A 17,206-nucleotide genomic window follows, 5' to 3' on the forward strand; every position below is an offset into this window, starting at 1 on the left:
TTACCTATCACTCTCAACTTAAGTTTCCTAAAGAACAGTCAAACTGAATGCTGGTGTGAAACCAATCTGCTCATAGAAAAAAAATTAGACACAAACATATCCATATTTATTAGCCATGAACAAAAGCAAAATAAAAATTGCCATAGTGGAACTCACAAAGAGTGAATTTATCACAAGATTTTCAAAAGCATCTACTTAATTGAAAAGGAGTACTTGTGGCACCTTAGAGACTAACCAATTTATTTGAGCATGAGCTTTCATGAGCTACAGCTCACTTCATCGGATGCATACCATGGAAACTACAGAAGACATTATATACACACAAAGACCATGAAACAATACCTCCTCCTACCCCACTGTCCTGCTGGTAATAGCTTATCTAAAGTGATCATCAAGTTGGGCCATTTCCAGCACAAATCCAGGTTTTCTCACCCCCCCACCCCCAATTGAGAGTACAAGTCCCAATGACTTTCAATGGAACTTGTGCTCCTAATTCATTTTTGAAAACTAAGCCTTAATCCAGTAGTCGTTCCCTGGAAGTCGTCTACTCAGAAAAAGATAAAACCATGCTGCAGTTGGACTTCAACTGGGGTGATAGCTGAGAGAAGACAACACTGCCCAGGCTTATCTGTTTATACCCTGAAGCACTGCTATTGTTACCTATTTTAATAGACATATCTTAGCACAGTGGCCTTTCACTTGCTGCTGTAAGTACACGGAGGGAACAAGGGAGGTCACTACTTCTCTATTGCACTTGTTCCTCCTCCACCCTGAATAAGAAAGGCATTGCTCCCAGCTACAAGGGGCTGGGGAGCCCCCTAACATTAACTGACAGCGGATCCTAGGCTCTAAAACTGACCTTCCTCTCCAACAAAATCTTCCATTTAGTACCTTAATGGTCCTTCTACTTAGTGGCTGCAATAGCTACCTTCCTCTTCCCCTTACTCCCTCAGAACTCTAGCCAGTACCACTTTGCCCCTTCCCTCTCAAATCCTGCTGAGAGTCTGTGGCTTTCCTCACAACTTGTTTTGGGAAGGAACAGGTGGTGGGGCAAAGATAACACTTCTGCTCACTTGGAGCCCAACTCAGGCGTAGCACCAGCAGCCGTTTCCAGCCCTGAACACATTCATGAATACAAGCCTCCAACACCTTTCTAGCCCCTTGAGAGAGTTCAGACACCTAGGGTGAAATCTCTTGTCCATTAAAGCTAGTAGCTTTGGCACACCTATTCAGTTCCCAGCACCCTGACATTGTGTAAACCACTTAAACACAGGAGTAGCAAAGCATGTGAACTACCTCAAAATTCAAAAATTATTGTGTAACAGACAAACAGCCTGTCAGAAATAAGTAAGAGTCACATAATACAAGGATTCTGCCAAAGACTCAAGTGACATTAGGAATAGCATGTGTTAGAGGATTGTTTAGCCCCCTACCACATCATAAGTTACAGTGGCTTGTTTACACAAACTTGCGCCAAAACAAAAGAAATCAGTTTTAATGCACACTTTTTTGGGTCTGTTTTCAGTTTGTGTATAAGCTAGCCCTTACTATCTGTAAGACACAGCTCTTTTTTACCACTTTGGCAGTTTAAAAGTGCTGTACAGCCAGACAGTTCAGCCATCGGGGGTAACACTCGTTTAATGAGACTTCCCTGGATGTAGAAACTGTTTTTCAATTCCTTCTTGGAACCCGCACCATAGGAGGCCTTGCGGCTTTGTACTGCTGCCTTCCAGCTATTCTCAGCTATTAGAGCCACTCCTTTGGGTCAGACAGCTGAGGTGATGAAAGCAGGCTTAGGGCTAATTTAACTCACACCAGGGTTGGCAGGTCTTAGCTGGACCAGAATAAAAGGCATACAGTAGTCATCTTTGTCCCCGCTCTGTCCTGCACTGAGCATAGCTCAGCTGAAGCAGGGGTTGGGGCAGATACTTTTCTTTAATATCAGCTCCAATCTGTGTATTTTTTATGGTGTTTTTCGTTGTGTTTCACAGCATATAAGATGTCCAAAGTTACCATGGTGTACTATGTTATTATACAAAGGGATATTCTTTATAGTTTTACATATTGCTTTCTTCTTAGGCCTTGTATCAACAAGTTTGTTCAGTCAGTTAATTGTAACTGTGCAAGTTCAAGACCTGTTAGCAACTACGGCAGACTTCAATACCACTAAAATGTGTTAACAGGTCACGCTCAACCCAAGGAGGCGGCTGAGGTGTTCAACGCTAGCGACACTAGGTACGAACGCGGTTTTTAAATCAACTTTTTTCCCTATTTTTGACAAGTCCTTTGAGTGATGATCTCATTATTTCAGAATGCAAGCACCCCTATATGACCATCTAGAGACCACTGCCTACTCCCAGCTGACATGCAGCAGCCAGTCTGCCAGCAATCCATGTTCCACAGGCAGCCCCATTTGCTGTTAAGTCTTTTTCTAAGCAGCTTAAAGACAGTGAGGGGTGTGAACTTGCATCGCTCCTTAACCCATTTCATTTCATAACCAGGAAAGATGCTGCAACACTAACCAACAATTTCAGCGTAAAGTTTGAAAGCTTAACGGGTGATTAGCTCTTACCTAGGGATACAAGCTAAGTATGATATTAGTCTCCTAAGGTCCTCTTGTCGTATTCTATCATGGTTGCTGCGAGCTGGAAATGTTAGAATGGGGCCTCCACGTTTATCTCTGCCACCTGAAAAACAAGATTTGTGATAAGTGCCAAAAGCGTACTATACAACACAACAAACCGACAAGAGTCCCTGCCTTGTACAGTTTACAATCAGACTGCACTTAGAAAAGAACTAAGGCCTCGTTCTAATAGGTGTGCACATCCACTTGGAAAGAAAATGGGATTTAAAATTTACTAAACAGAACCACCCAAGGCTGTGGGTCAAAAGACCATTTTAACTAAACAACAAATTGTTGGGGTCAGGATGACCAACACCATGCTCCCCTATTTTCATCACTGCAAACCAATGATGTGCCTGAGTCCCTGGCAGCTCACAGGATGTGACTGTCAGTGAGTCATAGACACTACCTTACCTACTGCTCACAGCTTGGTGTATTTACTGATGGGGGGAGGGGAAGTTATCAGCACCTAATATGTGCTTCTCAGAGAATTCATGGATTCACAGATTCATGGAGGATAGGTCCATCAATGTCTATTAGCCAGGATGGGCAGGAATGGTGTCCCTAGCCTCTGTTTGCCAGAAGCTGGGATTGGGTGACAGGGTATGGATCACTTGACGATAACCATTCATTCACTTTGGGGCACCTGCCATTGCCCACTGTCGGTAGACAGGATACTGGGCTTGATGGACCTTTAGTCTGACCCAGCATGGCCATTCTTATGTTCTTATGTTAATTTAAGATAGCTGGCTTTATGTAACTGATTCTTCTAATGCCAAAAACCAATATAAAAATTTCCCAAAAGACACACTTAACTATGTCTACGCTGTGCACATTACAAGGGCACAGCTGTGCCACTGCGGCCATACCGCTGTAAGGTGTGCAGTGTGGCCATTCTCTTGCCGGGAGAGAGCTCGCCTGGCAACAAAATAAAAGCACCTCCAACGAGGGGAGGTAGCTTCATTGCTGGGAGTGCAGCTCCCAACAACAAAGTACTGTCCACACCAGTGCTTTTTGTCGCTACAACCTTTGTCGTTCGGGGGGAGTTTTTCCACAACCCTGAGCGACAAAAGTTTTAGCAACAAAAATGCCAGAGTAGAAAAAGCCTAAAACCTGACAGAAACAAACCATGCTACCCACTGTATGCTTTTAGGTTATTTACAATTCCATGACGGACACCAAGTTACAGATAATCACTGGTTCTGTGAAACTTGTTCATTTGACTGTGCAACCACAAAGGCTAACATGAAGGGGTGGGGAGTTGTCTTAACCAAAGACAATACTACACATCTCAGCATACCTCCCACCATCTGAGTGCCTATACAATATTAATATAAATGACTTCAATTCAAGTAGTTCAATTACATCAGCATGTCCCTACTTAGAAGAGCCCATGGACACTACATAATTTCACATTGAGAGCTTTATTCTGCATATCTGTGCACTAAATACGAAGAACTCAGCTATGGTTAATATCATTCTATAAAGAAAGAACGGCACCACATGCTGTCAGCTCCGTTGAACTACTCAAGTATTATTGGGAGATATTAAGGTATTACTTCTGAAATAAAGAGTTTTAAGCCAGTGAATATGACAGCATCAAGTTACACTTTCTGCAGTGAGGATGCATCTGCACCCTAATAGAAATACAAATTCAGGGCCTAGGGGAAAAAAACAGGACTATGCTTTAAATAATTTTTAGACTTCAACACTGCAGTACAATGTACCTGAAGTAGCATACTGTGATGGCTAAACAATGTGCACCTAGCAATAAAAAACCTGGGACTGTAGGGATGACTATCATTGTAGATTTTTGCCACCGTCTTCAAGTACTTTTAGTAAGAGACTCCAAGGTCTTGAGTTTATAAAATTTAACAGTCGTGGTGACATCTGACGTTTACCCAGAACATACTTTGCTTTATAAGCAAATAACTCCAAAACAATGGGATTTAGTACCCATTACACTAAGAGATAAATGGCTTATACATTCATGTGTTGACATGCAGCTGCTGAATCTGTCAATTCATTAGGAATTTATCCTCATGTTCACTCTGGAAAAAGCGAAATCCTTGTATCACAGTGTAAGAGACTGAACCAATAAAACATGTAGGTAATTGGCTAGCAATTCTGCCGCGGAGCTCCCCCATTTTTATCTGTGTGACTTTAAACCGTAATTTTGTAAACAAAGTAAACAAATTCTGCTTGAAGAATGGATTGCAACTGTATATCCAATACTTACTAGCGACAATGAAATTTAATTATGGGGCACCACTTAATATACTAAAATTAACAGCGTGTCTTCATTTCTATCATTTCTCATTTTATAGCTTTAAGCTTGAAATAGAAACAACTCTTAAATTAAACTTAGTATACAAAATGATCAGCCAGATACTTGTGTGGTGTAACTTTAAACTCTATCTTGCAGTCAGTGCAGCATTGCTTCTGAGATGCTGTCAGATTCCTTTTGCTGGACCTCCAGTGATAGTATTTTTATGGTATTAAGAACAGTATAAGAAATGCAACTATATCTATATCTCGCCAGCAGTAGTCAAACATAAAAATTTAACAGTCCTTTCCCTCCCGTATCAAAGTACAAGCATCACTGCACTCTCAGAAGAAAACAATTACACAGTATTCAAATTAAATCAAGTACTTCAGCTAAATCAAAGCAGCAAGTTAATATACAACTTGCAATACACAGGAGCTAATAGTTAATAGCTAATAGAAAAGCTCCTGCAGAAAGAAGCCCCAATTCCTGGTTATGGTTCTCTGATGATCAGGCTGGGTTTGTGGCAGCCTTGGTTCCAGTGGAGATTAAAGCAGCCTCAAAGCTACTCTGAACTTGACCAGCAGATAGTAATTTCACAGCCTGTTCCAACCACACCCTCTCTCCATGACAGCCTAACGCTCCCCTTCACCAGGGGCTGAAGGAGGAAGCTTAGAAGTGAGCTATACTGGCTCTATGACCAGTGGGAGGTTTCCCATGGACTATGGACCTGTAGCTAGAGATGTGGCTGTTTCAACCCTCCTAATGGTTACCAGAGCAGTGCAAAGAGAGCAGAGAGCCAGGATCTGGACCGAAGTTTACTGGGTTGTCTTTAAATTGTGAGGGATAGGTTAGGGCATACATTTTTATGAATGAGTTCAACACCTGATCAGTCTGATCCATCATGCAGATTCAGCGTTCAGCACCCACTCATGGTGCTTTCTTTATGTAATCATGAAGACCAAAAGAGTACCATTCTATAATAAATGATTAAGTGCATCCACGTACCAACGCACAGGCAGAGTGGTTAAAGTTGTTGGATAGTTCTAGTTTAAGACCCTGTCTTCAGTTGCTTACAACTTTGCTGAAATTTGGCCATTTGGGCTGACATTTTCTGGACTGAGTATCTGCTGCATGCTGGTGGTTTGGTTTTGTTTTGTTTTAAAAAAGTTTTCAGCCAAAACTATTCAGCTGTTCGTGAGAACAAAGTTAGAAGGAACAGGGAAGAACTATGATTTTGTCCATGCTGAAATGGACTCCTTTCTTGAGAAGCTCTAGCACTCCCATACTGTTGAGCATAGACTTGAAATTTGGCAAGGGGATGGCCTCTTTGTCAGGGATGTACTTTTTGCCATCCTTGTGAAAGTCCACCCATATTTGGTGAAGTTATAAGGCTTTGAAAAACTGCTGTTCACACATGTGCAGTAGAAACTCAAGAGTTTAGCACTAAGTTCTGAGGAGATTCCATCCACAGTAGGCATACTCCAATCCAGGTCTGAGCAGGACGTTCCCTGGCAACAGCAGTTTGGGCTAAGGCGGGCCATACTCGAGTCAGACATTGGAACCGAACAGGAAACCCCACTCTCCTGCACTGTCAATGACCCCTCTGCTTGCACTACTTGGTGAGGAGCAGGAAGCCATCTGATTTGAACACAGAAGGGACAACAGTCAGACCTGGGGGGCGGGGACAGAGGAAATAAGACTAGGAAAAGAAAGAACAGACCAAGATTGAGTGTGGCACAGCAGGTGGGAGAAGGGAACTGGGACTGAGAGTTAAAGGAGGGAGGCGAGGACTGGGTGGGCAGATAGACTAGCATTAGAGTCGGGGAGGGAAAATGAGATCAGATGAGATGCTGGGGCCGGGGGGGAAGATGAGGCTAGGATTGGCTGGGCAAAGAGACTGTGACAAAGTGTCAGCAGGGTGGGGTTAAAGACAACAGATTGTACAACTAAGGAAAGAAGAATGGGACTGGGAGCCTTTGGGGTGGGAGAATGTGGGTGGAGGTGACTTGAGACTGGGCAGGGAAGAGAGACTGAACCAAGAACCAGGATGGGAGGACTGGGTGGGCAAGGAGAAGAACTGAGATGAGAAGACTGAGGAGTGGAGACAAAACTACCTATATGAGGAGAAAAGGATTGCAATGACAAGCCGGGGGGGGGGGGGGGCCCACAAGGGGGAAAGAGAGAATGGGAAGAGGGCACAAAGTGTCAATTTTGGAAGGGAAACTGGCAGACACAAAGGTCTGTGGATGAATCACCGTTCTATTGTCAAGGAGACTTGTCTGTAGGACCCCGTGCCTCATTTGGTTCAAAAGTTTAAAGTCAGACCGATTGGTGTGTGGACGGAAGGGGGACTTGGGCTCATATCTAACTCAGAACCCAGGCTTAGTGTGCAATATAAACATACCCAATAAGGCCTGGGCCATACAATGAACAATGACGAGAAAAAACAGAATATTGAATAGCTGCTCATTCAGTGAGCATCATCCATCCTGTGCACTGAATGAGACAGGACTCCTCTGGAAAAATTAGTATGTGATCATTTAAATAAATCAAGTATCAGAGGGATAGCCATGTTAGTCTGGATCTGTAAAAGCAGCAAAGAGTCCTGTGACACCTTATAGACTAACAGACCTATTGGAGCATAAGCTTTTGTGGGTGCACAAGCATCTGACGAAGTGGGTATTCACCCACGAAAGCTTATGCTCCAATATGTCTGTTAGTCTATAAGGTGCCACAGGACTCTGCCATGTAAATAAAGACTATCCTAATGTATATGTACAAGCAGGCCGAATTGAGGTTGGTCAAGCAATCTTAATTCTGGTGTTTCCTTGAGCACTTGACTTGAGCAACCTCAATAATGTTCTTTTAACGTAGTGTGTGTGTGTGGGGGGGGGAGGGGGGGAGGTATTGTAGATATCTTATCTTGAAGAAAATTAACAGATTTAACCAATACCTAGGTACACAAGCACAGGTATCTTCGAGCAACAGTCACTAGAGGGAAAAAAGTGTGTTATTTGCCATGCCTGAACGTCAAGGGAGACTCGAACGACAAGTGAGGGAAGATCTAGTTGTACAGTGAATTTGCTGGTTCTTTGTTTTTACACAGTAACACGCTTGTTTTAAAATAATTTTGTTTTGTAGTGCCAATTCAAAATGTGTACTTAATTACCCACTTTACACCACAGTTGTACTGCCTCACTGACTAAGGAAACCCTCACTCAAGACCTCTGAACCAAAGCTCTAGCTTTGTAACAGCTTTGGCAGACATTTGTTGACAAACAATATTTGAATCTGAAGGTGTACCAAAAACCTTAGACCTATATATTACTTGAGATTGTCTCAATTCATGTGTATGCATTTTATACTGTATAGCTGAAGACACAGAACCAGGCTATTTGAATTAAATGTACCCTCAAAATTAAGTTTAGTCCATTAGACTTTTGTATTAAGATTCCTTTTTATGACCCTGTAACAAATATTAATTTTAGACAGCATTTAATTTGAATATCTCCAAGTACTAAAGAGTGCACTGTGGAAGTAATAATTTCTCAACTTCCCACAATACACCTTTGAGGCCTAGTCTTCATTAAAAAAGGTTTGCTGGTATACCGATATAAGGATACCTATACCAGCAAACTTTCTAGTGTAAAAGTGTTTTGCAGTAGAGATTATACTGGTTCCCCAAGTGAAGTATGTTATACAGGAAAAAGCACTTATATATGCTGATGTAACTGCATATACACTAGGACTCATCAATTAAACATGTTGTAAAAAAAAAAACACAAAAAATACCCCAAACCCCTCTCCCCTCACTGATATTACTAAACCAGGTAATGTTTCTAGCATAGATCTGGCTTGAGATTAAACATGAGCATTTTCTGGCCAAAAGGAGTTAGTCTGTCACATTGCAAGTCGTAATGTAATGCTATGGATCATAGAGCAGGTCTACATACAGACTTCTGCTGACATAGATATGTCAGTCAGGGGTGTGCAGATAAGTGATCGCTGACCAACACAGCTGTGCCAGAAGTCATCCCTTGTGTAGATGCAGTTAAGGCAAAACTGTGCTTTTACTGGCATAGCTTGTGTTGCCCATGAAGGTGGTTTTAATATACCAGTACAAAACACAGCCTACTAGGAGCACTTTGCTGGTGAAGTACACTGCTACAAGAACACCAGTGAAGAGCTCCATGTGTAAACATGTGCAGTGTAGGAGAGAAGAGCTAAAAATCAGGAGTCCCTTAAACACGCAGAAAAATAAGTGATTTTTAAATTTAAGATCCCATGGGAATCAAGTTACTAGACGCGTAATCTATGAGTCAACAGCTGCATAATAAACTCCCTTTTGTAAATCCCCTCAAAGGGTACAAGGGCTTATAGCTGTAACCCCTAGCTGGTATCTGCCAGCCATCAGGACTGTACTAAGCTGCTTAAGATCAAACAAGCTCTAGAGCTAAACTCAACTGCCAGGCTCAAGGAAGATTTTGAAGTGGAGAGGGTGTCAGAACTATGCTACACTCAGAGTGGAATTCGGAGCTACACTGAACTCCCAAGCTGGAATGTGCTCTACCTTGGAGCAAACTTCTAACTAAACTGAGCTCCTAAGTATTGAAGCAGGGTATATAGCAGTGGTTCTCAACCCGTGGCCCAGTCAGCACACAGCTGCGGCCCATATGACCTCCTCAGGGTCATACAGGTAGTATATATATTGTGTGGATGCGGCCCACATAACACACAGAGCAGCATATGCGGCCCATAATGGTAAATACAATGAAAACCACTGCTATATAGCCTCTTTGACCTCCTCGATAGGATCTGGATCATCAGCCAGACTGACTCAAAATGTAGATGCAACTCAAAATGGAATCCCACTGTTGCCAGTAAATATTACCACCTCTCTCAACCCCAAGCGAAGTCCAACACCCCCAAAGTTGCAGAGTATAAGCAGCTCTCATCAGAAGATAGTTATTACTCTCTGTAGTAAGACTTGGATTTTTTATTTTAGTAATATAAACTAAAATCAAATATTAATCCACAGACACCAAATTCCTCTGCCTGTAAAGAGAGATGTGTATTGTCTTTCATTTGATTTTTTTTTCCCCAGCCAGAATCAGTGGGCATGCATCACTTCTTGCAAGCGAAAGTATGTAAGAGCAGCCTTGCCAACAGCCTCCAGATGGCTAGTTTAAGTTTTTCAGGAAATGCCAATTTGCACAAAACCTTACCAATACAACACATTGACAAGAAGCAGCGGTCTTCAGGGATACCCTTGAAGAGAAGTGCAAGTTAATAAGTTTTGTTTGTGATGTGAAACTACAAGTTATCTTCGGGGAAGGTTGTCTAGTAGTTAAGGTTCCAGCCAGGAACTCAGGAGACCCAGGGACCATTTCCTGCTCTGCTACAGATTTCCTGTGTGTCCCTGGGCAAGTAACTTAGTCTCTGTGCCTCAGTTCCTTATCAGTAAAATTAAGGTAATAGTACTTCCACACTACCTCACAGAGGTGTTTGTGAGGATAAATACTTTCAAGATTACAAAGTTCCATCACTGTAATATATGAGTGCCAAGTGCATTCCTAAATTAGAAAAGACTGGTTAAGACCAGCAAGAGCACAGTCATAGTTAATATTTATGTCATCTGGTAAAAAGTTGGATTCTAAGCAATGCTGCTAAACTATGTATAATGGTATAGTAGACTAATGGTAAGAGTAAAGGATTTGAGGTCTGGACATATTCTAATCCAAACTATACAAGTGCAGTGACTCACTGGAAAACCTCCAATGAGTCACTTCATCTAGTGCCTCAGTTTGAGAAATCAGCAGTATGTTAACATTTTTATCTGCAGTACTGAACAGAGACTGTTACAGCTTTGTGGGAACCCGAGTCAGAGCTCTTGTGCTCTGTGCCTGGTTATGCCATTAACTTTCTGGGTTATTCTAGGGTAGTCACTCCCATCTGTGACTGTGATGAAAAAGGTTATCATCAGGGCCCTGATTATTTCATTATTTCTTGGTCATACCAGTTGCTTAAAAAACAAATCATATGTAGCTCCAGAACCCAAGCTCTGATTTCTAGCAATGTTTGAAGACTTTGTTCTAGAGGAAAGCATAATAATGTCAACCAAGAGTAAACTGCTACTGTCATCTTCCAGATTCTGCTGCTATCTACTGTGCAAGTGTTAATGTATCTCAAGATGAGAAATATTTTAAGATCCATGGGCAGGAGAAGAGGGATGGGAGAAGAAAAGGCACCCAGAAGCTGAGGTGCTCACTGACATTTTCAATGACCTTTCTCGTGTGATTGTTCTGTACCAGAAGTACTTTTTCTACATAGAATTGCTGCCTTTTCTCACTATTCTTCACTTCTGTATGTAGATGTGTTTGACAATTAGTGTGCTTGTTTAACAGCTTGCCAACTCGACGAAACCAATTAGGAATGAATGCAAAAATGTAGTATGCCTATAAGTGTACTGTTTTAACAGAACCATTACGTTTCCAGTACAGATCTTATTCAGGAATTTATACCTTGTTCTCAAATTTCTTTTTTGTTAGTACATGTACGATTTTTAAATCTTAATGGTTTAATATAATGACCTGATATAGTCCCTTGTAAATAAATTTCAGAGAAGCTGGATACAGTTTTACCAGATAAACTAACAGCACCTACAGAGATAGAATCTATTGAAAGGCTGCTAATTGCATTTTTCTGCAATAAACCAGTAAGGCAGTGTTTTTTTTCTCACCCTAATTTTCCCGGGTACTGCAATGGGCAGCTCTGATAGCTGGTATAATACATTTAGAATCCTCTTATGTTGTGATTTGTTGCATATCCTTTCACATTTACACCAACATAAAAACACTGCGTAGGCCTATGTAACACTAAGCAAGCTCCTCCAGAACTATCCCATCTTCTCTGGTTTCAGACAAACTATATTAACACTACTCCACTATGGAAAGCAGCAAGGTACCATTCCCAATACCCAAATAGCAAACACTTCCAAGTTGCAGGGGGCTGCCTGTTTTTTCTACCTTTTTCCTTGAGGAATATGACTGGAAAATGTTTTGCAGTCATGTTGTTCCCACTAACTGCTTCGTTAACTCACTAGAACAGGGGTGGGCAAACTTTTTGGCCCGAGGACCACACTGGGGTTGCAAAACGGTATGATGGGCCGGGTAGGGAAGGTCGTGACTCTGCAAACAGCCTGGCCCCCCGCCCCCTATCCGCCCCTTTCCACTTTCCGCCCCCTGACTGCCCCCCCTCAGAACTCCCAACCCATCCAACCCCACCCGCTCCCTGACTGCCCCCTCTGAGGACCCCCTGCCCCTAACCATGCCCCCCCACAGGACCCCACTCCCTATCCAACCCCCCCTGCTCCCTGTCCCCTGACTGCCCCGCCCCCATCCACACCCCCACCCCCTGACAGGTCCCCCGACCCATCCAACCCCCTGCCCCACTCCTTGTCCCCTGACCGCCCCCTCCCCGGACCCCCATCCCTAACTGCCCCCCCAGGACCCCTCCCTCTATCCAACCCCCCCTGCTCCCTGTCCCCCCCATCCCAGAACCCCCCCAAGTCCCCGTGACCCCCCCATCCAACCCTCCCTGCTCCCTGCCTCCTGACCACCACCCCCAAACCTCCACCCCATCCAACCCCCCCGCTCCCTGCCTCCTGACCACCCCCCCGAACCTCCACCCCATCCAACCCCCCCTGCTCCCTGCCTCCTGACCACCCCCCCGAACCTCCACCCCATCCAACCCCCCCTGCTCCCTGCCTCCTGACCACCACCACCCCCCCAAACCTCCACCCCATCCAACCGCCCCCGACTACCCCCTCGGACCTCCTGCCCCTTATCCAACCCCACGCCCCCTTACCATGCTGCTCAGAGTGGCAGGGCAGGCTTACTGGAACGCCTGGGAGGTGGGCGGGCACAAGTCGCGTGGCTGCAAAGGAAGAGGGACAGCGCGGGAGGGGCCGGGGGTTAGACTCCCCGGCCGGGAGCTCAGGACCAGGCAGGACTGTCCTGCGGGCCGTAGTTTGCCCACCTCTAAACTAAAGTGACACCTGAATATTCTGTTTACACTATGCCATAAAAGTTTATGGCACATGACAGAGACTGATCCCTACTCCCAGGCGCTTACAATTTTTCCTTGAACACTGGGGGAATAATGGCAGGTGACAAAGATCATTAAGTAGCCTTCAGTAACTAATGCATGCACCACAGATGTACACGGTTTTAATATAAGAAAAACCCTTCCTATTAGGGGAAGACTCAAGTTATTGGGCTTCACTGAAGCAATGCATTTTGAGAAAAAAAACAAACAAACATAAAACAGGGGAGAGGGAGAGCAAAAGTTTGCCAAATCAGGTTAGATATATCGGTTACACCATCCCCTTCCCCCATTCTTCTAAAGTAGAGGTCTTCAATCTGTGGGGATGCATTCACAGGTGAGCGGGGAGGGAGCGCCACCCAGCTCCGCTCTTGGCCCAAGCCGCCAGCCCTGGGTCCAGGGTCCCAGCCACCAGCCCCAGCAATCCTCCCCCAGAGCTGCAGCCCCATGCCGGGCTGCAGGCCTGGGCCGCTGGCCAAGGGTCAGCCACCAGCTGAGGGTCCCCTCTCCTCCCCCCCGCAACCCCAGCTGCGGCCCCCTTACCCATCTGTGTCCCAGCTCTGTGGGGGCGCGAGGTAAAAAATTTGGGAACCACTGCTCTAAAGTGCTATGTTTGGGGATTGAGAGAATAGATAGGCAGATAGAACAAAGCCAGGGCAAGCACTTCCAATGAACCCCAAGTAAAGCGAAAGCAAAAACTGCAAACCAAGAAAACTAGAATGGCTGGCCTGAAATTCCCCAACGTTCATTGAAAAGCTTTGTTGGGTTTTAAAGCTGTTGGCAAACTCTAGTGTTCATAACTAGATGAGACAGTGGCTCTCACAGTAACAAGGGCATTCATTCAGTGATCCCCTTCCTGTGTGGGGAAGTGTTTCTGTGACCTTGGAATTAGGCTCAGCATTTCTCTGATAATAAGCTTCCCTCCCAGCTGATGAGAGAGCCTGCAAGTCTCACGACCCACACTCTCAAAAGCAAACAGCAGCATCAGTGTGTTAGGTGCGCCAATCTGAGGCACCCTTGTGTGCCTGAATATTTATAGATAAAAACCTTTCTGCACTTTTAACACACTATTAACCTAAAAAAAAGGTAATATCAAGGCTGAAACTGTCCTCTGCAAGTGATTTGTCATTTATGGATTATGGGTAGAGAGACTGCTGCTTCTTAATCTCAACAGTTTTTAAAGTATTTAAATCAGAATGAAGCCACAGCCATAGCCTTGTTCACAGGAGTATGTCATTAAAAGATACGGTCAGCATTCCTTTAAGGAGGTTACCTATCAGTGTGCAGGTTAACACCAAACAGTTGTTGTCTTTGTGAATCTAAACCACACTTTTAAATCCTTCCACCAGTTTGTAGACTAGCCAGCACTGAACTCCAATTGTATACTGGAGAAATTGGGGGGGGGGGGGGGGGAGGAGGATATCAAGCTTCTCTCAGTGCAATGCTCATCAATTTTGTCTCTCAATCAACTTGTGACGTAGGCTTTACAGATCAAACACATGACCCAATGAACTAGTCAACACACTTGTCCTATTTTACCATGTTCCCAAGCAGAGAACAAACTTAAGGCTCATAAGACAGGGGAAAGCATTTTGAGTGAAGTGGAAAAAGCAAGTAATCTGTTATGGAAACAAGTTGCCAGTGATACTTTAATTTTATGTCATTGTACAAGGATAAATATTGGCAAAAAATTATGTGATGGTTCTTATTTTACAGGTGTTGAGACATACAAATATTTAACGCTGGTAGATCGTCTTACCTGGTATTTTGTGGACATGTAAACTAGTGGGTTTTTTTCTGTCAAACACTTCAATTAAAAATACAATGCATGTTAGTAAGACTTTACCTGAAAGATAGGCAACTTTTTCCTTTAAAATTGGCAATACTTCCATAGCCTTCATTTCATCATTTTTGCGAAACCCTGGAACACATAAGAAACAAGGAAATAAGTCAGCGGTTTGATATGCAATGTAAGCAGGCTTTCAAATCCCATCTACCTAATACACAAGGAAACATTTACCTTATTTAATGTATCTTGAAGCCTACAACTTTATTTAAGTTCTTTTAACCCTGTTAATGAGATCTCAGTAAGTTAGAATCTTTGGTAAACTCCATTTTTATCCTATACAATTTTACCTAAACAAACACATGAATGATCAGTTGAGAAGTGTGTATACATGTAACATACCAACAACGTCAGTAGGCAACCCTTAATAGAAGATGAAGCACTGAAGTTAAACATTTTCAAAGCAGATAAAAAGAAAGGTCAGCTTAATTTAGAAGCTCTCACTTTGAATGGTGCTCTGATACCAGTCTTTCACTTCCTCTTCCAGCAAAGAGAGATCTAATATGCAACTAATGGCATGAATCCTTCAAGGCAGCAAGCAATGAATTTCAGTCACCTACACACCATTTTCAAAACACCTCCATAAGCAAAAATAAAGCTGTCTTACATGTGGATTCCTTTCTAGCTCCTGGCTTCTACTGGTGTGAACCTTAGGAGTACTATGCAAAACCCAGTGAATATTCATTCATCTCCACCTTTTACAAGCCAGGGCTCACAAAAAGAGATCTGAGATGATCCAAAGGTCCAGCAATTTCTGATTACACCAAAGAGGTGTCAACTGGCCTTTAGCAAGTAATTTTACTACTTCCTCCTCATTCAGTAAAGAATTCCATTCATTGTTGCAAAGCTTACCAGAATAAAAAATTCAATTAACGTGGCAATAAATTCTGTCACTTAGAAGCTAGTACCATTAAGTCTTAGAAGACCACAGAGAAACTTCATAAGGATATCACTGAGTTGTCAAGAGGTTTGTGTGGTCTCTTGTTCAGAAAGGGTAGGGATGGGGAGGCTTGAATAGTCTATGCAGTGGTGTTACATTTTCCATTTGTATCCACAGAAGTTAAAAATCATATTTTAAAAAATCGCTGCAAGACAGCATCAAACACAGACTTGTTTAACAGTTGCCACCAAATTAGAAAAAATTTCAGCACTGGACTAGAACGAGCACTGCAGCTGGGAGTGCTTTTCCTAGTTCACGTACGTAAACCCACTAGCTTGGCTCAAACTAGTGCACTAAAAATAGCAGTGTAGCTGGGGTAGCATAAGTGGCAGCTCAGGGTAGCTGTTCGAGTATGTACCTAGGGGGTATGGGTGGGTTTGTATTCAAGCAAGTCCAAGCTACCTTTGCTACCCCTAGCTACACTGCTGCTTTTAATGCACTAGCTCGAGTGGAGGTACTGTGAAACTGTCTGCCTGAGCTGAGAAGCATGCTCCCAGCTGCAGCACAGACATACTCCAAGATCCTGCATGTTTAGATGGGGAAAAAAGCATTCACATCATGGAGAGCGAGTGACACTTTAAGTCTCTTGAATGGTTCATCCTAAACCCCTTTGTAAATGTCCAGCATTCAGAGGAATGCCACCCCATGTCCTGCAGCCAGAACTCGGTTTGTATCCTTCTTCTGTCCCCCTTTCCTTCTTCCAGTCAACCACATACATAGTGCTTAGAGTACTCTATGTCACGGTGGGCAAACTTTTTGGCCCGAGGGCCACATCAGGGTACAAAACGGTATGGAGGGTCGGGTAGGGAAGGCTGTGACTCCCCAAACAGCCTGGCCCTGCCCCCTCTCTAACCCCTCCCACTTCCCGCCCCCCACTGCCCCCCTCAGAATCCTGACCCATCCAACCCCCCCCCCACACCCTTGGTCCCCTGACCGTCCCATTCCAGGACCCCCACCCCTAACCATCCCCCTGGGACCATGCCTCTTATCCAACTCTGCCTGCTCCCTGTTCTGACTGCCCCAACCCCTATCCAAACCCCCACCCCCTGACAGGCCCACCGGGACTCCCACGCCTATCCAACCCCCCCGTTCCCCGTCCCCTGACTGCCCCTGGGGACCCTCTGCCCCTTATCCAACCCCGCCACTCCCTGCCCCCTTACCATGCCACTCAGAGTAGCAGGACTGGCAGCTGCGCTGCCCAGCAGGAGCTCACAGCCGCACTGGCAGTGCGGTGAGCTGAGGCAGCAGGCGAGGGGCCGGGGGCTAGCCTCCCCGGCTGGGAGCTCAAGGGCCGGGCAGGACGGTCCCGCGAGCCATAGTTTGCCCACCTCTGCTCTATCTTGCTAAGAGAAATTTTTGTTAAAGTGCATCATTAATGCTTCCTTACCAGCAATCTCTTCGGGAAATACCTGCAAACAAGATAAA

General features: G+C 44.2%; 1 protein-coding gene across 1 annotated transcript in view; it reads right to left on the reverse strand.

The window, feature by feature from the left end:
- The window catches only part of LOC144260148 (triple functional domain protein-like), a 196,866-nt gene that overhangs the window by 57,666 nt on the left and 121,994 nt on the right, over positions 1 to 17,206 (reverse strand). The window contains exons 2-3 of the mRNA XM_077808708.1: positions 14,842 to 14,916; positions 2,573 to 2,687 (exon numbers count right to left, since the gene is read on the reverse strand). Of these exons, the coding sequence (XP_077664834.1) occupies positions 2,573 to 2,687; positions 14,842 to 14,916 (190 nt within the window). The remainder of the gene's footprint in view (positions 1 to 2,572; positions 2,688 to 14,841; positions 14,917 to 17,206) is intronic.

The sequence above is a fragment of the Eretmochelys imbricata genome, chromosome 2, assembly GCF_965152235.1.
Source record: "Eretmochelys imbricata isolate rEreImb1 chromosome 2, rEreImb1.hap1, whole genome shotgun sequence".
NCBI classification, from domain to species: domain Eukaryota; kingdom Metazoa; phylum Chordata; order Testudines; family Cheloniidae; genus Eretmochelys; species Eretmochelys imbricata.